Source organism: Pelecanus crispus, chromosome 12 (genome assembly GCF_030463565.1).
Source record: "Pelecanus crispus isolate bPelCri1 chromosome 12, bPelCri1.pri, whole genome shotgun sequence".
NCBI lineage: Eukaryota > Metazoa > Chordata > Aves > Pelecaniformes > Pelecanidae > Pelecanus > Pelecanus crispus.
The window spans coordinates 3,132,794-3,154,895 of record NC_134654.1 but is presented as its reverse complement, the minus strand read 5'-3'; the positions used below and the strand labels follow the sequence as shown (position 1 = coordinate 3,154,895).

At 43.5% G+C, this 22,102-nt stretch overlaps 2 protein-coding genes across 2 annotated transcripts in view; both read right to left on the bottom strand.

Moving 5' to 3' along the window:
- Positions 1 to 2,156, bottom strand: part of BCAS3 (BCAS3 microtubule associated cell migration factor) — a 373,523-nt gene extending 371,367 nt beyond the window's left edge. Inside the window, exons 1-2 of the mRNA XM_075719415.1 lie at positions 2,135 to 2,156; positions 422 to 509 (exon numbers count right to left, since the gene is read on the bottom strand). Of these exons, the coding sequence (XP_075575530.1) occupies positions 422 to 492 (71 nt within the window). The 5' untranslated portion in view covers positions 493 to 509; positions 2,135 to 2,156. The remainder of the gene's footprint in view (positions 1 to 421; positions 510 to 2,134) is intronic.
- A 2,400-nt stretch (positions 2,157 to 4,556) lies between these two features.
- Positions 4,557 to 22,102, bottom strand: part of PPM1D (protein phosphatase, Mg2+/Mn2+ dependent 1D) — a 28,173-nt gene continuing 10,627 nt past the window's right edge. The window contains exons 4-6 of the mRNA XM_075719630.1: positions 11,930 to 12,120; positions 10,881 to 11,123; positions 4,557 to 5,999 (exon numbers count right to left, since the gene is read on the bottom strand). Coding sequence (XP_075575745.1) covers positions 5,445 to 5,999; positions 10,881 to 11,123; positions 11,930 to 12,120 — 989 coding nt within the window. The 3' untranslated portion in view covers positions 4,557 to 5,444. The remainder of the gene's footprint in view (positions 6,000 to 10,880; positions 11,124 to 11,929; positions 12,121 to 22,102) is intronic.

The window sequence follows — 22,102 nt, the reverse complement described above, 5'->3', positions numbered from 1 at the left end:
TTATTAAAAAGAGCAGCAAGAAAGGCACATGCGCCACATGTTCCTTCTAGCCTAAGGGAGAAGTCTGCAATCATTGATCTACAGCTAGCGTAGTGTTTGTGGAGCAAACAAAATTGTGTAAACAAACAACAAAACACTGCAAGATAAAGTATTCATCTTTAAAATGTGCACTTGGAAGGTTTTGGTGTATTAAGCTAAAAGCATCCCATTCAGGGAGCCAGTTTGACCCACACAGTCCTAGGAGACAGGAATGCAACATCTGTTTACTTTATCTTACTGGAAAACACTCGGTGCAACAAAACCGTACTGTCAACACAAGCCCTCACAGCTGGCTTTGAAAGAAAATTCAGGCTAGGTTCTTCTTCTACAAGAAGATAAAAAACCATTTCAAACGAGGGCTATTCTTCTAGAACGTGCTTACGTGACAGCTTGCGGGCGAACAACCACTCCTCCGGTACATCGACTGGGGCGGCGTGGAGATTCTGTCGCCATCGTTTCTTTGCAGACACCTGTAAGAAACACATTTCTTTTTAATAATAATTTGTATTGGGATTATTTATTACGCTAGTTCTCAACATACTCTTCAGGATGATAAAAGCATCTTGAAAAAGGAAACTTGACTTATACAAACCTGTAAGGCACTACGACCCTATACAGCACTCTCTAAAAAAGAAAAACACCTCCTTCTTCCAGTATCTCACTCACTACAGCTTCTGCAATGTATGTGAAAGCAAAAAAAGAACGCAAACCTACATGATAAAGAGGAAAAATTTCTTCAAACCGTACATTAAAGACAGAGGTACAGGTACACAATTATCCTCAGCATTATTTAAGACTATTATTTACTAGGGAGCTGTTGTCTTAGAAAATAATTATATAAAAATCATGTACAATCACAATTGCAGTGTATTGTACTCTGGAAAATCTGTAATGGGTTACATGAAGCTAACACAAAAAGCGTGCGGGAACACATTCTGCTTTTTTTATGTCAGCTTTTTGTGCCGCCTTCAAGTTTTTGTTCACACGTCTGTTCTTCCATGTGAAAATTCAGCACAATATTCCTAAAGGCAAAAAAACACTTGAGGAGTATCACAGACCCCAGCCACCTCTTCGGTCCACCATTCATCCGCTCCACTCTGCCCCCGCCCGCCCCGAACCAAGAACCGGTACATAAAGTGAGAGGAAAAGCCAAATCCCCAACATGGTAGGGGTCATCAGCATCGTTTCACGTTTGGGCAGTCTTTGTAAGGGCCACCCCATTAAGCGAGGCAAGGATAAGCGCTTCGCCCCGTGGAAATTAATAACAAAACGTTCAGCGACACAACTGAAGTTTTGACACGTGTGCCAAGCGAGCTGAAAAAAAAAAAATGGCACGTAAAGGAAATCATCTCTTCGTGCTCTGCCCTAAGCCAGCGGGACACCCGTAAATACGCGAAAGAAAGAAGACCAGAGCAATTTTCCCAGTTTTTTTGCTCTATAGAGAAACAAAATTTTTCCTTCACGCGAAGGAAATCAGATCTCTTCGTGCTCTGCCCTAAGCCGGCGGGACACCCGTGCCCGCCCGAGGCGGGAGCGCTGTCACCGCACCTGAGGAGCGGCAACGCGGCGGCTCTGCCGTGCGGGAGCCCTCCCGCAGGCGGGCGCGGCGGCGCCAGAAAGGAGGCGGCCGGAAAGCCCTGGGCACCCTCAACCACCCGCTGTTGAGCAACTCGGCAACAGAACGCTCCGACCCGGCCGGCCTCTCCCCCGCCTGCCGCCCCGTGAATCAGGCCGCGGCCATCCGGGGAGGCGCCCAGACCCGGGGAGGCGCCCAGACCCCCCGGACGCCGCTTTCCGCGCCCGCCCGGGCCCACCGCCCCTGACCCCCTCAGGCCCCTGACCCCCTCAGGCCCCTGACCCCCTCAGGCCCCTGACCCCCTCAGGCCCCCGCCCGCCGCCCGGCCCCTGCCCTGCCCGCCGGCCCCCGCCCTCCCTCAGCGCCCCGGCCCGGCCTCACGTCCCCCCGCTCGCCCTCGGAGCCGGCCACAGCGCTCCCGCAGAGCCCGGGCCCGCCGCAGCCCTCGCCCCGCGGCCCCGCTCCCGGCGCCGGCCCCCTCACCTGCCGCCCGCCCCCTGCGCCCGCCGCCTCACTGACAGTGTTTGGGTCCCCCACGGGGAATGACACCCAGCGCACCGCCCGCCGCTAGCCAATCGGGCGGCTCCGAAGGCGGGCCGCTCCCCGCTGCCGGCCAACCGCTGGGCCCCGTTTCCCAGCGGTGGGCGGGGCGCGGCGGGGGACAGGGAGGGCGGCTGCGCCCCAAGCTCGGTTGAGAGGGCGCAAGGCGCCGCCCCCGCCCGCAGCTTTGTTTACATCGCGATCTCGCGAGAGCCGTCGCGCCAGTCCCGCGCACGTGGGGGGAGGCGGAGCCAACGGCCGACGCGTCACGCTCCGAGCCGCCAATTGGCCGGGAAGGCCCCGCCCACGCCGGGCGTTCGCCAAGCGATTGCCGTCCGCGCGGCCGTGCGTGATGACGTAGAGGCGGGGGCGGGCCCGGCCCTGAGCGTGGCGAGTGCGGGCCCGTCCGGGCTGGCGCCTCAGGGCGGCCGCTCGCCCCGGGGAAGGGCTGGGCTGCGGCGAGGGGGGCGAAGGGAGAGGCCCGGGCCCCGCTCCGCTCGGTGCCGGGCGCGGGGCGGGGCGGAGCCGGCGGTGGAAAGGCGCAGGCCGCAAAATGGCGGCAGGCAGAGGGAGCGCGCGGGGTGAGGGGCCGGGGGGCCTCGGCCGCCCCTCGGCCGGCGGCGCGGGGGTTCCGGAGGAGCGGCCGCCTGCCCGCAGCGCCTCCGGCACCGGCTCGTCAGAGGTAGGAGCAGGGTTCCCTCAGAGTCCGGCTGCTGGCAGCGCTGCCCCCGGCCGAGGGATGGCCGCAGGCGTCCGGCGCCGCGCTGGGCCGCCTTGGCAGCCGGTCAGGGGCCCGTCGGGGGCCTGGGCCTCGGGCACCGAAAAGTCAGGGTTGGCCGAGCTGTTCTGGGAATCCCCCCCGACCGCTGTAACCAAAAGCCGTAATCTTAAGTATCAAAAAAAAAAAAAAAAAAAAATTACCGAAAAGCGTAACGCAGCACACATCTTCACAAAGTACCTATTATCAGAGAAGAGTAACCGTTCTTTGTTCCTCCCATCCTGAAGAAAACTTCAAAGGGTGGCTTCTCAACTGGAGGTTGCCCCACAGGAGAACTGTCCTCTGGGGGAAAAAAAAAAAGTAGCGCTGCAGGCTTTTGGTTTATTTTGCAAAGTGCGACAGGGCGATGCAAGCCACCTCTGCTTTCAGCTGCTTCTTGATGATGCGGAACTTTATTTCACAAGAAAAAAAAAGTTGGTGTAACTCGAACTTGAGTTGATGGAAAGGTGAGTGTGTTTGCACGTTAGCTGTAAATTCCCACACTTCCCCGTCTCGGCTTCAGTAATTAATTTCAGAGAAGTCAAGCGATGCGTAGGTGGGCAAAGCGTACACAAGAGTGAACTGCTGCCAGTTGAGATCAGCAGGCAAGTTCACGTCTACTGCGGAGGAGCTGTGAATATTCAATGCTTGCCATCGTTTGGCAGCTTTCCCAGGAAAAGTTGTAGGTTATGTCTGGTTCATTAAAAGTGGAAAAAGCCCATGTCTGCCCCTGCAGCTGGAGAAGCCCAAGTCTAGAACCGTTTTGGGGAAATGGGGGAGAACAAGGCACGCATTTACGAATGCGGCAGCATTTGACGAAAATTTAAATTTTGCTTCTCTATAGAGCAGAAAACCTGGGAAAATTGCTCTAGTCTTCTTTCCTTTGCATATTTACATTACAAGCAGGGATACAGATACTCATCTAACTAATGGGTGGTACTTCCATCTTGATTGTGAGCAGTCATCTTTAAAAGGGTGAACGTCATGAGGTTAAATTGAAAATAGACAGTTACTATCTTAGTTTGTTGCAAAGATTATTGCTTGGTAAGTGTATAGAGCAGCTGTTAGCCTCTATGCTTCCGCCCCCGTATATGGTGTATAATTTCAACATCCATTACAGCAAAACTTTATTGTTAACTGTAAGTTACATCCCATATACACAGAAATAAATTCTTGAAGCATCCAATTTGGACAGACCATTACTTTCATCTTGTAAGATCGTGCTGCATTCACAGGATGGATGAAAGAATTAGACATCTCTCGGGAAGCGTACAATTCCCTCTAGGATTTCTGTAACCATGGTAACAGATAGAGAGCAGGCCTGATTTCAACCCGTGTTTTATTGTTCTAGCAGTAAAGAATTAGATTGTAGAAATACCACCCTCGCTACTGGAATAAAATACTGGCCTTTTACTTCCCCGTTAAAAAAAACACAGGTTCTACATTGCTACTGTTGAAGAAACATTCAGTGCAAAATGCCAAGATCAATTCCGTAATAAAACTCTGTGGGCTGTCTTGCTGCACAAGCCACATAGCCAGAGTGAAGAAGAGGAGAGGATTAGATTTTAATGAATGCAAAATAAATGCAAATGTGCTCAACAGAACTTAAGCTTGAAATTAAAAAAACAAAAAGGCACCCCCATCGAATTTTCACATGTTTTATTTAGGTGAAAATACACATGGTCCACATACTCAATGAAAATAGTCATAAAATAATTTAAGAACTTAATGTTGGAAGGTAGTAGCAGCACCATCAGTATTGGAATAGCAGAAAATTCATGCCTCCGTAGGGCATCCATTTATGCCTGGATAAAAATGCCATCATTTATAACAGGGGATGGGAATGGCTTTATAGGATGCTTTTGGGAGTCGGAGTTTTAAAACACACACTTTTTTGCTAAGTACTTTGACGATTAATGTTACAAAAAATACAACTAAATAAGATACTGCATAGTATTTTAATTAACATAAAGAAATCGACATTGAGCTGTGTAAAGCAAGACTCAACATCTCTGCTTCCACATCATTTCATTTCTGAGTAGAGAAATCTAAAATTTAAAAACAAAATATAGACCTAGTGTATTCTCTAAAAGACACACTTTAGGTGGAACATATAGTACTACGAAAATACATATCTTCCATTCTGTTTAATAATTTACTTTAGTTAAAAAGTTGTGAAATTCTCATCACAAGAAGCGTATACAAATTCATGACTTTAGTAAATTAACAAAAAGGATTATTTTTTTTTTTTAAAACAAGGTTTAGCCCTGCTGTAACAATTATACAAGGAAGAAAAGAGACTACATTTATATGAAGGAATACAAATTTACACACATTTTACAGAGACTTATACACTACACATCTACAAAATTCACAGTTATAATACAAGCAAGTACAAGGCTGGGATAAAGCTGTTTGATACCAAAAAAAGTTTCTACTTTAAAAAAAGATAAAACAGGAAGAGTTTCAGACTTCTGCACCAACTTTAAAATTCTAATCAGACCAAAATACACTTCCTCACACAAATGCCCTTCAGCAAACACAGACTGCTTTCCTGGGCGGGTGGAAGAGCGAGTTGCTGAGCTTCTTCTGGCCCCGCAGGCTGCGTCGCATGGTCAGCTTGTTTGAGTTTTTGCGCTGTGGAGTTGCGGAGATGCCTTCTGGTTGGACACCAATGTTTCGACTCAGGCCGCGCCTCGGCTTCTTCATAGCTGGGCCAGAGTTGGATTCTTCCAATGTCCTTTTAAAGTTTGCTGTGGGTGTCCTCTCGGCATCTTGGGCTTTTGTTGGGCCATTAGGAGACACCTTGAAGCCTTTTTGGTCCGTGCCTGAATTTGCGGAGTTGGAAGGGGAGAGACTGACTGACAAACCGTTACTGTAGGATTCGTGTATCCTCAAAGCCAATGCCTTGCTGCACTTCTCCTCCTGTGAGCCCGAATCCTTCGGGGCTGCTCCTGATGAAGGTAAACTGCTTTTGGCAATCTCGTTTGGCAGCTCTAAGTATTTTTCTGAGATCATGTTGCTATGCATGAGGGGAGGAACAGGCTCAGAAGCATTCAGTCGTGGCCATGGATCATCTTCTAAAAGCTGAAGGAAAAGAAAAAAAATATTTAGGCATAAATATAATTATTTCATCCACATTATCCTTTGAGGGTGAAGACAGTGTGTGACAGAACGTCTCTAAATCTTATCAGAGACAGAAAAATCCTACTCCAAAACCAGAAAGGCAGAAACAAATTCAGACTGCAGATCTGAACTTGGTACTTTGTGTGCACCAGCTTCATAAAAGCATTTATTTCAGTCATCCAACCTGCAGAAGCGTCTCATAGGGGCTGTGTGATCTTCTCATTCAGAGGGCTGTTCAGACTCACACAGCCCGTGTACCTTCCTTTTATGCTGCTATAAAATGGCAAGGAATCTGCATACATCTGCTGTTAATTTAGGGAGCCATGCAGAAAGCAGGGCCTGCAATCTCTATCCTATAATTTTCATCAGTGGTGTTTTCCAACACACAGACATGGCTTCCCTCCTTCAGCCACTGTGATACGTGCACCTATTCTGCCTTCTGAAGATTTTATACGGCATCAGATGGCCAAGCACTATTAGGATAAACAGCAGGAAAAGTCTCCTGACCTTTGTTACATGTAGAATTCCTGGTTACTGCGTAACCAGATTATCAGGGAGATTGACAAGCTCTTTGTCATAGCTGTCCTGATTACATACAGAAAGGTGGAGCATCAGACAAAACTATTCTAAAAATAGAGTTACTGTTTGCTATGTAAAGTAATGCATTTTACTTCCTAGTTTTATGCTCTATACAGCTTGGAAAGAAAGCCGTTCCATTCCGCACAGCACACCATCCACTGTCTGTGAAGCACAGTCATTCTGTACGTTGACGAGAGGCTGCTTAACGCGATGCCCCGAGAACCAGGGACTTTCTAACCTCTAACCCTACCTTCAGCTACTCATCAATTCTGCAGCCTTTGAGAAGTGTTTTTGCCTCATTCTCAGTTTTACCAACAGGAAAATGGGGACAATACTTGCTTTCGCTGTCCACAGGGGGATTCTGAAAATGAGTATTTACGCAGTGCCCTGAAGATATGAATTACGACCTTATTACAGATTTAATTGTGAGGAAATCCCTAGTTACTCAGCGAGTCCTTCAAAAGTAAATTTCAAGGCCACATTACATACCATCAGTGTAAGGCAAATGACAATGACTGTTTTAAGAAAGTAACATTCTGAAAACTCAAATGCACACACAGCTGAGTCAGAGTCAGTCAGCGTAACATCTCACATGAATAAATAGATGCTTTTGAAGTCACAACCCTGAACAACTTCAGCTCACCTTCAAGAGCAGCTCCAGGACTGCTCAGCACTTTTCAAAAAATCTAATACTAAGGTTTAATAAAATGCACTCCGAAAGAGAAAATAATCAGAATTGTTTCTAGCATCTAGACTTGGTTTTCCACCCCCCCTACTTTCCTGTTGCTCCCCATGTGTAGATAAAACCATTTAAATAATATTCTTTCACTACATATAGCAACACAAGAGGGAACACCTTTATGGATGATATTTCAGAGGTTATTCTTCAACTAGGCTCTTGCAGAACCTGTAAGAAAGCTAGATGACACACGGAGAGCAGCTCTGGCAACGTTACTTAATGTGCTCAGTTTAATTTTTGAAATTATGTCTCTAGTCACGACTTAGGATTTTATTGTACAAGACGCTTAACATTGTGGCTTTTGTTGCCAACATCTTTTGCTTGGTACAAATAGCTGAGATTGGACAAGGCTTCCGGAAGCCAAGTGAAGTCAGAGGATGGACTGCTAAACAGTGACATAATGAAACAAGTAAAGCAAAGCATGAATCGCCAACTTCATTTCTCAACAATCTAATCAATCAAATTTTATCACTGGCCTCAGGAATACTTGAATTAATTTGGTATTAGTAATTGTTGCCAGAAGGATATACAATTAAGAAATACTTCTGTTTAATTGAGAAACTTTGATTTGGTCTCCATCTATTTCCAGATTAATTGTTTTGGAAGGTAACAGCTGTTAGGAGTCAAGGCTATCCCTGCTTCTTGCAGTTCTCTGAAGGTAACAGGCAAATATCCTTTCCATTGCCACCTCTTCTTTTTGCTAGGCTACCCCCTCTGGGCTACCATCATTCCACAACCTCCAGGAGTTCAGGCTGATCTGGGGAACCACCTCCTGTTTCTCTCCAGAACCTCTAATGATCCCAACAGTAATTCAACATTTTTACCTGCAGCTTTATGTATAAAGTTGTTTATGTATTGTTTTGTAAATGGATATTGTCATCTATTGCCGTACTTTCTTTTGCGTAATCAACAAAATGGGGCTTTTCCCTCCTGTGGGGTTGACAGTATCACTAGGATCATGAAATAAGGGCATTTCCTCAATCTCTCACAGATTATCACCATCAGAAAAAAATTCCAAAATGCATATGCCAAAATAGTTGTGTGGCTTCACACAGTTCATAAGAAAACTGGCACCTTGTAATAAGGCTGCCTTTTAGTGGCCAAGGCAAGGCATAAGGAACCATGTACTCAGCTGTTTTCGGGGAGAGTCCCAAATGCCTCAATTATGTTTCACATAATTTTAAAGAAAGCATTGAGCCAACAGTACTCCTGCATGCCCCGAGTTTTACCCGGAAGGCTCCCACGAAGGCTATATAAAGGAAAAGGCTACAGTCCAGCCATCACATAACCAAAGTTTATGGAAATACAGTTTTCCTTCCATCGTGGCTTTTATCTAACCAATAAAGCTCTTTGTACTATGAAAAAGATAAATATTACTCAGGATGGGGTAGTTATCAAATATACTTAGAGATAACTACACAAAGTTCTTGATTTGCAAAAAAACATACATGGAGACACAACTGCCAAGACATTTCATTTATTACCATCTGCCTGGAGACAGTATTGAAAATTTGGAGAAGTATTTCAAATTATTCTGACAATAGAGTGGTCTTTTTCTGTCTCTCTGCTTTTCAACTTCCCTCTCACCCTTCTTTTCTTCTGATATTTACAGGTACTCTGTGAGGACAGTTGGATGCTTGTTATTAAAGCAGAAACCTATATTACATTAGTACTTTTGATAAAAGACAAGTACTGAGAAAATAGGTTCCATGTTTTTAAATTGGGCAACACCGGTTCTATTTTAATGCAAGAGAAAAACTTTTGCATTAAAATAGAACTAATTTATACATATATTATCAATGCAGACCTTTAGCCAGCCAAAATTTTCTTTTGGGTTTTGCACATTAAGCAAAAAAATAAAATAGGGCCTTATCTACATGGCAAACACTAACATTGTGAGTTGCCAAAAGTTTTGATCTCTTCACTCTGTGACCACCTGCTACAATTTATCTAGATTCACGCATCACAGTTCACTGGATCTACTTAGATGGGGAGGGGGAATCTTAAGGAAAAAAAATTCATTTAGTCCTTATCCAGAAATGCTACTTCCTGGATATTTTGCAGTCAAAGTAGCTCAACGTTTATTCAATGAGTACTGATAAGAGATCAGCACAAAACATACGGTACAACCTAAAAGTTTAGGAGTATTTAGAATGCAAATAATTTTGCTCTGCTCACGATTCTGCTAGATTTTATGGTCTTTTCATGGATTTTGCTACACTGGATGGAAGGGAAGGAGACAGAAAGGTTGAGCTTGCTATTTTATTAGCAGCTTGTTTCTACCAAGGGATCATTAAGGACTCCCTTTCTAATTTTTGCTTTCTTTTTACTTTGCCCACAGGACAGTTATCCAAAGATACTGCAGACATCAAAGGACAGTTACTTAAATCAGGAGCAGCTGGTAATTACTGAAACAAACATCCACTCATAACTACACTCTAGTTCTTAGAGGGGAGAAAAAAAAAGGCCTCTGAATAGCTCTGCTTTATGTTAATGGTTAAAACTTCTAACCTGAAGAAAGACCTTGCATTATAATGTCTTTTCCTCTAACAAAGAGCATTAAATCAACCAGAGGAAGATCATAAGAACTCCCAGTCCAGAAAGCAAACATCCTTTACAACAACGTGTGTTTGAATTAACCCAGGGGTTACCTTAAAAAAAAAAAAAAAAAAAAAAAAAACCACCAAAAAACCCCAAACCCCACAACCAAACAAAACGAACCACACCAAGATTACGAACACACCCACAAGCTGTCTGCAATTCATCAGCAGTGCAAGCTGTACAAGTATGTGGCAAGGTAGGAAAAGAAACTGCAGCCCAACCTCATTCTCTAAGGGGATGTGTTGGGGGTTTTTGTTTTTAAACTCTGATCCCCACGGTCTGGTTCCTCCCTTTCAATAGCCTGCTGCTGATTTGGCGGGGGATCTTGGAAAAAACTTACTTTTAAGAAACAGTGCATGTGAAGTTGTGTGAACTATATGCGTGGAGTTACAGTAATCATTTCTCCTACATTAAGGAGGGAATACAGGTCAACGACTACCAATAAGTAATCAGGCTTTTAAGAGGTACAGAAACATTGTATCCCTAAATGCAGCAATTCTGAGAAGTTCCTACTTTAATACTCTGCCTTGGTGTTCCAGAGTCTTTTAAGAAACATGTTAAAAGTTCATCTGTTTCTCCAAAGCTTTGTACATGGCAGTATTGAGGATATGGCTGTCAAGTTACTGTCCTACAACTGAAATATATTATCTAGCCATATATACTGCCTAGTCCACCGCAGTTAAAAAACCAACCAACCAGCAGCAACATTAAATAGTGGTTTAAGTTGACAGGCCAGCAGTTTCTAAAAGTATTACTTCAATCACTGGCAAAGGTCTGACTACACCATTGCCCCAGTCCTACACATCACAGTAAGCTGCATAAAAATAAATTACTACTAGGGGAAGAAAAGGGCGATCGATACGTATTTAGTGGGCTCCACGCTCAAAAGTGAAACATTTAAAACACTGGAAAAAACCCATTACCTTGACAGGGGGGGTACAGCAGCGGGAGGGTGTCATGACATTCGTATCAGGGCTGCTATAGCAGGGACTCTCTGCCAAGTTGAGATACAATTCTTCTTCATTTTCCAAGTTGCTTTTGCTCTCCTGCAACGGTGCGATGCAGATTACGATGGCACTAGTGTTATCTGCCCGAAGCATGCGCTGCCTCCACCGGCCCAGTGCTCTGTTCACCAGCATTTTGGCACAAGACTGTCGGTGCTCTCCCTTTATGTTCGAAGAGAGGGACAGATAGAGAAAGCAATCAGGTCCACTTTACTTTATAAATGGAGGATGGAGAGCTTATGTGGCACAGCCTGAAATATGTATTCCTGTATATCATGTGCTGAAGTAGCTTGATTCAGAAACACAAGAGGAAATATTCATTGAAATGTATCTTTCTTCTTAGTGAAATATAACTTTAAAATCAGTTTACGGTAGGATCCGCGTTATATGAATGCTTTAAACCATAAAACTGATGCAATGACTTGCATCAATATCCTGGTTGTAACACGTCCTATGGCCTTTCCTAAAGCCTCTCAAGGGGTTTACAGACTGTTTACTATCTGATGCTCAGAAGTGCCACTATGTAAGTTCTCAACTGTTTTGTAAAATAAACTAGAGAAGGATTTATTTCAGATTTTGTACAAATCTTGTAAAAACCAATAAAAAATTGTCTGCATAGTAACATGCGTCTTAATGTGAAATAAATTGCATTTTCGGACAATATTTTGTAACTTCCTTAGAGAAGGGCCGTGTTATCTTCTTTGTTACTCACAGATATCATCCTGGTAGCCAAATTTCCCAAAAATGACAACCAAATATTTTAAACAATGTCAATATGCATGGTATTTGACAGTATATGCAAGCACAGTATCGGCCACATTGTCACAACTTCGATGTTGTGGCAAAACTCTGAATATGCCTAAACAACAATGCCATCGCTAGGTACTTTTCATTCATGCCAGACTAAGCAGTTTTTAGAAGTAAAAAAGTATTGAATTTCTACAATGACTTAGAGCCACTGCTCTCACCATGAAGTATTTTTTCTCCTCGTGATCCTGGCACATGGAGATAGCGTCTTGAGGTGGGATCATGTTCCACAGTCCGTCGCTGCCAAGGATAATGTATTTGTGCTTCTGGGGATCAATTGTGTGCACACTAGTGTCGGGTTCAGGAGACACAACAAATTCACCACTGTAGAAGTCGTAGCTCCAAAGATCACCTAGCGAGGAAGAAAATGGGTTTGAATTGTCACACTACACATGAAAATACGAATCTTGGAAACTACAGAAAAACGTTCCCACGAAAACAATTACCACCAGTCTCAAGTCACCACCAGTAACACAAAGTAATTTCAGCACAATTACTGTTCTGCTGCTGACACTTTTATTATTAATATGTAGCAAGTTAAATAAAAACATTCAAACCAACCTATGTTTATAGGTGGTCTTCTACAGTCTTAAAACTACCATTTTCAGAAAAAGGGGAAGTATAACAGATTAATACCTAGGAAACAGGTATTAATGATTTGGATATTGAAACCTCAATATCCAAACTAAAACCTATCTGAACAACTAAAGTTCTCCTTAAACAGGAGTAAAGCCTTACTTTGTTGAACCCACACCAAACTTCTAAAAATTTGCCTTTCCTGTTCGTGGTACAGTTTCAATACTGGAGACAAAATCCTTACCTTACAGGGAACCACGGCACAGTTTACAGAACTAGCTTGGGGTTTGGGGGGGGGAGGATGATATAATACCCTTTTTCTCCCCAACATCATATACAGCATTAGGGTTCAATCTGTACCACGATGGTATGCTGCCCTGCACACCCTAACAAGTTCTGCTCATAGAAAAAAAAAAAAAAAAACCACCACCCAAAACAAAACCCCAAAACACCCACCAAACCCAAACTAAAAAACCCCGCCTTTTCACACTCAAGGTGCTAAACTGCCGGCTTCTTTTTTAAAAAAACCCCCGAGATGCTCCACAGCCATCCAAGCCATACAGAAACACACAGTCATGTCTTGCTGTGCGTGTGTTTGTGCATGCAGGTGCCACGGAGAAGAAACAAAGGAAGAGGGCAAAGGAGGAGAGACTGAGGCCTTTTCCCTATTAATTTCTCTCCTTCCCATTCCCCCTCCTGCCACAGCATTAGCATCGCTCTCACAGCCGTGCAGTGCTGCCTCAGAGTGTATTTCCAGCTGAACACCATGTGCCAAATTTTGGAGTTGGAAAGCAGCCACAGGAACACAAGTAGTGCCTGGGTTCCAGCAGGAAAGCAGAAAATGAGCACTAAAGCCTCTCCCTTGGAAGGCCTCGTGCAGTGAACCTTTCTATTTTTAAATCTTTCTTGCTGCGCAAATGAGTTTGGGGTCACCTCCCCAGTAACGATGGCCTGAAATGAATCCGAATAACACATGCGAATCAAAACACCTATCGGTTCGAGTGCCACCTCCAAACCAGCCTCAAGTCAAAACCACACCAACAGAAAAATGCATTTCCATATCAATTTACTTCGTTTATCAGGTATACTTAAAAAATAAAAACTTTATCTAAGGTTGGGCCTTTAAATTAAGAACGGTATTGTGTTGGCGCTAACACCTTCTCTTCCGTTTTTATGTTCACAAATAGCTTCCTATAGTGAGAAATAACAAAAAGTAACATTATTATTTGCAAGCACTAGCTAGATCTTTCTGTGCCGAACACATGGCTTTAAAAGTAGAAATTAATTAAAATGTCAGAGCTGAAAAGCATACAGAAGCTTAAGAACTCCAGTTTAAGAGTAAGGTTTCGTCAGGGTTTTTTTCTTTGCTTTTTGCTGGCTTCAGAAAGCATGCCCGTAGCCTTCTTCTGCATCCATCACCACCCTTTTAAAGATAATAAATAAGCTTTTTGTCTTCCTACTTCCTTCCATTAGCTTTGCCTTAAGCTATCAACCAGTTGAAAAGACTTTTCCAGAATCAGGAAAGGGAATACTTCAACTCAATTACTCCACTTCACCACAGCAAGCATGGATGGTCCGTGCTCATTAAAGCACCAATTCACCTCCATTGCAGCAGCAGCAGCCGCCAAACACATGCTTCTAATAAGTGCTAATTAAAAGCCAAGCCTGCTTGTATAGAGGTGCACTCTCCCTCTGCAGACTCACAACAAAGCAAGCCAGCTGGCAACAAGATCAAAATAAATACTGTAACAGAAGAGCGGAGCTCCAGCACAGCAATTATTCTATATGAATTGCCACAAAAAGTCTTCGTGCGCTGAGAGTTCTTCGCATCGTGTCTGTCACGGACACAGCAGGTAAAATAAACAAGAGCTTGGGATCTTACAACCACCAGATCTTGGAATCGGCGGCAGCATCTATTTCCAATGTGCATAACATTTTTATGCTTTTATTTGCTAGTCTGTTCAGACGCATTTAGGAGAAGTGACAAATGTTATTAGCCAATTTTTTTTTTTATTAAAAATACTCTGCTGTATGATAAAAATAACCTGATGCTATTTAATTTTGGTTCATCTGCATACATGTCATCATACCCATCTGCTGCTCTTCCTGAGGAAACAGCTGAGTAATAATCATACTGATCTCAAGAGAATCTTCCTCCAAGAGGAAGAGGATAATCGGGAACATCACAGTGGTTATAAAGGGGACTCGCAAGGATTATAAACTTGCTGAAGGGCACACACAGAGATTCTGGGAACACAGACGATGAATCCCCACCTCACAAATCCCAGGCCGAACCCCTGACCAGGAGCCCAACCACCCTAGTTGCCACTGAAAGCCTTCCAAGCTCAGCGTCTCTCCTCCGCAACGAGCTGCCCTTCTGAAGGCCACGGGGGAACTAGACGCCGAGGCGGGGGCTCGACGCAGGAATGAAGAGCTGGTATGCCACGGTTTGCGTTAGAACGGCTGCCAGGCTGCCTGGTAATAGTAGTCCACATCTTTGGCCACAGCCAGGTGCAAATCTGCAACTAAGCCACATGGCTACAGAGTTATCATCATCCTTAACTGGGGAGGGGGCAGAAAGAAAACTAGATACCACAAGGGGAAAGTAATTTTTTCTGAGAGCAAAAGGTGAAGAGGAGCAAGACTAGGCCAAGGGCTCACAGCTTCAAAGACCAAGTTTTAAACATGCATTTTTTGGCAAAACACATTCTCTCAAATAATCTCCTGTAGCATCACCTCTGTCAAAGCAGCATTCCAGATTTGCTGTAAACGTACAGGGAGAACTGAATCTCAGTCGAGTTTTAAATTCAACTGCACTCATCATCTCTTCAAGCTCAAAAATCTCTAGGAAATACACAGTAACTTATTTACAAAGTTGTACGATGGAACAGCATTAAAGCATGATCAGGTATTAACTGACCAACTCCAGACAAGTCTGGAGCTACGGAAAGCCAAATGGAGCTCTAGATGCCACAAACTGAAAAAAAAAAAAAAACCCAACCCCAAAAAAAACCCACACTTTTGTTCTTTGACCCACAAAAAACTCCACAAAGTATATTTAAAGCCTGAGGCATACAGAAAAATCCAGATTCTTCCTTCCTCAGCCTAGAAGGAAACAACCAGTACTTGCAGTTGCCCTAAAGAACAGGGAAAACTGCCTTCAGTGTTAATCTTCCGTCAGTCTACTCCCATAAACCCACAAAGTCGGGCTAATCAGGCAGGCAAGCGATCCTTGGTAGAACAGTACTGCAGAAGGAGCACTTGAATAATTCTCACAGATCCTTCAACTCCAAGCCAGCAAAGGCCAACCCATGTCACTAGCAGGAGGTACTATTTTTTTTTTTCTCCCCTAAAGGGCAGAGCACCACAGATGAAGTCAACACTTTTTAGAGCTGCTGCGTAGATGGAATACTGATGTCAGCTGTGTATGCTTCTCTGGCCAGCTGGAGAGCACAGCATCCACAGCAGCTGAGGAGTATGTGACAAACCTAGGAAGAGCCACTTTACCCAGCACTCTCTGTTACAATGCCGGGAAGGAAAAAGGGAGAGAAAAGCCAGCCAGAAAGCAGAGTACACTTTTCCCTCGGCTTTTCAAAGTGCTCTGAAACCTTTCATTCTGGCCCAAAGCAAGCAGACAGGCAAGTGACCCTTTAGCAGACAGGGGAGCCAAGATAGCAAGATGATGTGATATGCCAAAGGCTAGTATTACAGAACTGAAATGCCAGGTTCTCAGACTTCACTTTGCGAGCCATACTATTTTTGTTCCGAATGAAAACCCAAACACTTACAAAACTTAACAATCTTGTTCTTTAAAAACTCACAGACCAAGAATACTTCTTTTGGTGTGAGGCTTGCATATTTCTTTTCCAAACCAAAAAAATGGTATTAATGTAGTTCCTTCCATAATTTCCAGAAGAATCATAGCTGTTTCTTAGTCATGACTCGAACCAGAATAATATACAGAGATCTACACAAAAATTACATCGCATCTTACAAAATGAAAAAAATAGATGTTTGAAATCATACACGAAAGGAGCAGGAAACTGATTTAGCTACCTATAAAAATATGAAAATACGTAGTCTATCTTATCTGCTTACAATTACCTTTTAAAATACAATGAAAAAAAAACTACTTGTAACTCAGCTGCTGCCAGGAAAGTAATCGAAGTTACAAACAAAAACACCCATCATATAAGTAGACTGGATTGGATTAAGCCCAAAGCCTTCTTATATAGCAAAAGTATGTCCAGAAGTCATATAAGTTAAGTCTTTCATTTATGTTTCTGGAGCACGCTGTTTTGAATACAAAAATATCTTTTGGTTTTAACAGAGGAAAGAAGAGTTTACTTTTATAAGTCAGTCCAAAACAAAAACCCAGTTTGATTAATCCCAGATCTTTTTAAATCAAAGGTTTCTCCAAAAGGTCTGTTAGTACAAAGAGAAGACTTGCAGAACTTCCTTTTTTCACTGTCAATGAGGCAGCACTGCTAGGAAGTGAGACAAATCTCACAAGGATACAGACAACATCCACTTAAAAAACCATTCAGGCTGAGCCGGGGTGGAAAAGGTTTCCACCAAGACGCATGGCAACCTAGTCCTATAGCCACAAGAGGGCATCTTTACAGCGCTCTACAGATGAACGCAACGCAACGGCCGCTCATACAATGCAGGAATGATTAAAAGACAGTTCAGTCTGAGGGATGGCGACAAAACCGGAGGCAGCAGCAAGCAGAAAAGCTACACAGATAGCACTTGAGGCTTTAAAACTGTCACTGCTCTGTTGGGATTACTTTTTCAGGAGCTTCTTTTACATACTATTTCAGTCAAACCTGTTGAAAGAATGCCACCCTTCCAAGAAAAGGAAAGCACAGGCAAGAGAACAGTATTTCAACAGCAAATTAAACAAATAATTGCATTTCAAATGAATAGCGAATTAAAAGCTGCTCATAAGGCAGTCTTCCCTGTGACTGCTCATCTCTGCTTGTATGTGAGCAAAATCACAGGCAAGAGAGAAAAAAGGTGTGTGCCTAGGGCTATGCCGGAGCATGCTGCATGAGAAAAGCCTGCAAGAACTAGTGTGCAAAAGCAGAGGTGAAGAGCTAAAACGGCATGCAGAAAGCTACTGACAATTTCTGGCCTTGAATTAAATCCTTCAAATGCAGGCTAAGGTGGAATTTCAAGCTTCAAAAGATAATCCTAGACAGCATTTGCTTAGCTGAAGACAGGGGGTAAAACAGAAAAATGCACTGACCAAACCTGGATAAAGTTCTACCTTTAGGAGAAAAGTTTTGTTATTGCTTTTCTACATTGCCAAAGAAGAGAATGCTGAAGAGGCGTGCGCAGAGTCCTCCCATCTGCTGAAGGCCGGGGGAAGCCCCAAGCTTTCTCATTTGAGCTACATGGATCCACACACACCTCCACGTGACCTGGGTGACACACAGATCCGCAAAGTAAAATACATACTCTGCAGTTTGTTCCGGCACACATGTCGATTGTCTTGGGGGTGAAGAAAATTACACAAGCTAGAGCAAGACATCCCTAGGACAAGACTAGAATCCCAAATGCATCTCATGTTAGTCTGGTTTTATATAGCTAAAACAAAAAAAGCAATTATCAATAAAACCTGGTAAGCGCTGTGCAGTACTTAAATATAACTTACTGGCTTACGCAATTCAACATGACTGATCTCAACAGGGGGGCCTACAAAGGAGCAGGAAAGAAGAACTAAGCAGCAGACACTGTGTAGCAACTGTGCCCATTCTATTTGCTAACTTTTACAAAAAAACTTAAATGCATGTAAAAAACCTAAACCCTTATACAGGAATATACTCAGACCATTTGAGCTCTGCCATGCCCTCTTCTCCAGGGTTTCATGGTATGTATGTTCACAAAGCAATTCCGGCATCCAGTAAGTTGCTCTGGAAAATGGCTTCCATATCACTGTCAGAGCCAACATCCCTGTAGCAGCTATACATTGAGCATTCACCGGTCTGGCACGTAACTCCTTTTAGGGGTCAGCAGGAAATTCGTGTTCTTATGAAATGTCAAACCTGTACGGTGGAGGCCACCCCACCTAAAATATGGGGGTGAGTCTATTATATTTCTACATTAAAAAAACAGGGAAAAGATACTTCATGTTGCCACATGAATGAGCGGTTTAACCAATGGGTTCTTGGTTCACATTTCATCGTTCATTAATTTAAAAAAAAAAAAAAAAAAAAAAAAAAAAAAAGACAGACACACCAAAAAAACCCCACCCCACAGAGCAAACAGCCACAATACTGCAAGGCAATCCCTTACTACAGAAGCCTTTTGACAGCTGCAGATCTTGGCTCTTTATTAGTTCCCAAGAAAGGGGGAGAAGGAGGAGAAGAAAAAAGTCCATAAAAAGATTTACTAGATTTAGACCTGAACTAATTTACCAACACAAGAGATCCTATATGATTTGAAAAAAAACCAAGACCCATTTCTGCCCTCACACCACGCATTACCAGTCAACTTGATCAGGCTGGGGGACAGCTGGGGATATGAACTTAAATAGCAACTTAAGAAAATGACAATGAGTTTAAGTTACACTTAGAGACAACCTACAAAGCTCAGTGATTAATCACACCATTTGTCTACTTGTTTCTACATTCTGTTCTTGTTTCAAGTTATACCATAAGATATTCAGAGCTCAGACTGGAGCTTTTCTGTACTTCCCCTACTTGGTATACCATCTTTGAGAGTTACACACATGGCCAGATTTGACTTCAAAATCAGCTTCCGAAGATCAAAACTCTTCATTCCATGTTTCCACAGTGGGTTCAACACATGGGAACAAAACACACATCATCTTGTACACTTACAGCCTTGTGCTTATCATTCCAGAAACAGGTGTAAGCTTGTGTATTTAGACAGATGTTACAGCTGAAATGTAACCTTTCCGCTAGCACGTATCCGGCTATTATGTTATACGTACACAGAGCAGGTTATTTCCCCTCTCAGCATTCTTTCCCCGAGACACGCACATGTAAGCATGCTCACGGGAGTCTACAATGCCTCCCCGAGCGCCACATGGAGTTACTGTCTCCGCAGGGAGACGATAGTAACACATGATGCAACGACACGCATGGACTCTTCAAAACACGCTAGCAAGTTACGTGCTGGCGCGTTGCCCCTGAGCATCTGCTCTACGGCATCCAGCAATCTGCACACTCATAGCCTTGCCTACGCAAGGGGATTCAAGTAATTTGAGTTACTTCACACCTGTTTTAGGGACAGGCATATAAAATGGACAGCTACCATGAAACTATGGGTGCCAGGAAACTTACTCAAATGGTTACACTCTAAGGAAACCAAATGCTCTCTCTCATCGGAACAGGCAGCAAGTCCTGAAGTGAACAATTCTGAGATTGCGAGGGATTCGTCGGCATGTATTACAAGGCAAACTGGTATCAAGAAAAATGTTTTCATTGCCCAGGAAAGATTAGCAGAAGTAGCTATGCTTAAAATGCAGAAGACCCTGCTACAGTTTAAAATATTTCATTAGAAGACTTAAAACCTGTATACAGCAAAAGCAGCATACAGACACTTTACAGAGACAGTATGAAGCCTAAATATTTCTGACTTATTATGGGGCTATAAATAAATTGAACATTACTTAAATGCAGTCACTGCTGTTGTGAGAAGCAGTAGTAATAAAAAGTGCATACCACAAATGCTTATTTTAGGGCAGGAAGACACTGCAGACAATCAGAACAGTAAAGGGAATGTCAACAGAATTAATCTGGCCAGAAGGACTTCTATTGCACCAGTATCCTTTCTGCTGTCCAAATATTTGGCCAATGCAGTACTTTTCCACAGTGTTTTATTCCTGCTATTTCTAAAACCTCTGCTGTACTCCTCACAATGAGCGCTAGACTTAAGGACTGGATGAGGGATGAGACTACATCAACGTATTTTAAAGCGTTGTAAGAGAAAGACAAACTTTAAAAAAACACACCTATGTTCTAAAATTTAGGGGGTTTAATTAGATAATCTTCTCCACTTCAAAGATAGTAAAGTCACAACTCTAGGTTTCTCTCCACGGTGCAGAGCAGAGTGTCAAGAGATTCCTGGTCTCCTACTAAAAATTATTGTCCAATTATTGTCCGGTCTGGGATCTGTATGGGATTTCCATCAGGAATAACAACCAAGTCTGGACTTTGCAAAAAGAATCACTGTGCTAGACCTCAGTGGGATCAACTGGAGTATTGGTAACCCGTATACGTCAACACTGACAGTTACTACTCCGCTTGGAGAGGCTCCAACGCGGCAGTGCCGTGCCAACCAGGGTAGCAATCTGGGAGCCCGCCAAGAGGTCGAGCAGGCCTCGACGGCATGAATGCAAATGGCTTGAGTCGTGGTAGGTCTTTTGTAAGCAGCGTAAGGGGCATGCTGGCCTCGGAAAGAAGTTAAATCCTGTTTCCAAACTGCGAGCGTCTGTGCACCATCTGGGTCCCACAGAGCGAGGCAGCTGTGTTCCTTTTTCCAGGAGGTTTGTCACACCTCCTCACAAGGGGATGCGAAGAGGCTACGGAGGCTGCTTCAGCAGGCAAACACCAAAACACCGGCACGCCGTAAACCCGCTTCTCCATGATCTGAAGATACCAAAGCCTTCTTTTAAGCTTTCCAATCTGCTAACTTCTGCCACCAAGAATTGTTAGAGATAGGTGTTCTCATTTCTTGGACCTGAAGCTCTCCAGTAACCCTCTTCATCCACATAACTGGAAAGAACGCAATAGGGGGCTAACAGATGCACCATGCCTTGAATTCCCATCCGCACACAAAACCCAGCCAAATCCTTTTGTTCAACTTGCTGAGAGGAATCGGATCAAGAGTCATCGAGCTATTGAGACAAACAACAAACTCGCAAGATTCATCACAATTAAGCATACTCTTTTTGTAGTCTGTGAGGAACACATACCCTTCTGCAGAAAAGGGGAAAAGAGGGATATGTTGCTCAGTGGGTGAAAATCTCTGTTTGCTAGTCATCTATTAACTCCGAAGGATTTACTCAGCCTCTTGAGTCAGTTTTACTAACTGTGAAATAAGCATCTATTTTGCCTAAAATATGACACATAAAAGACTTGTAAAATACAGAGGAAAACGTCCATAAAATTAAAATTTTATTTTTAATAAAGGATCACCATTCAGCCACCTAGCCACCTGTGCCTCCTTCCCTGATACACAGCTATCTTTTACAACATTAGCTATCACTGCAAAATTCTTCTTAACGCTGGGCAAACCCATGGGAAACAGATGTCACTGCCTTTGAAACAAGACACAGTAACGCTATGCAATTATCAAGACGACCTCGGTCCCAGGAACAGACTGTCCCCATGCTGTGTCCCCAGACACCACCAGCTGATCTAGGAACACTGACAACACTATCACGTAACTGCCAAGCTTGCCAAGAAGAAATTAAGTCACAGGACGGTTTTTACAGGTAAAAATACGATACCGTGTTTCCAGAAAATCGAACCTATACTGGGTATATCTGGAGAGCAAATTCTTCACTGGGGCAAAGGGAGGAAGAAAGGAAACAAAATGAGCTACAGAAGACTGGAATTCTGCAATGCAATTAAAGGAAAAAAAGCTGACCAGAAAACACTAACACTCACGGGCAAGGGGTATCCAAAGATAAAGTTATGAAGTACTTCCCAAAAACCATTCATACCAAGTTTGCTAGGTACTGTAATATGCCTTTTTGTGCTCTGAATAAAGTGTTCCTCAAA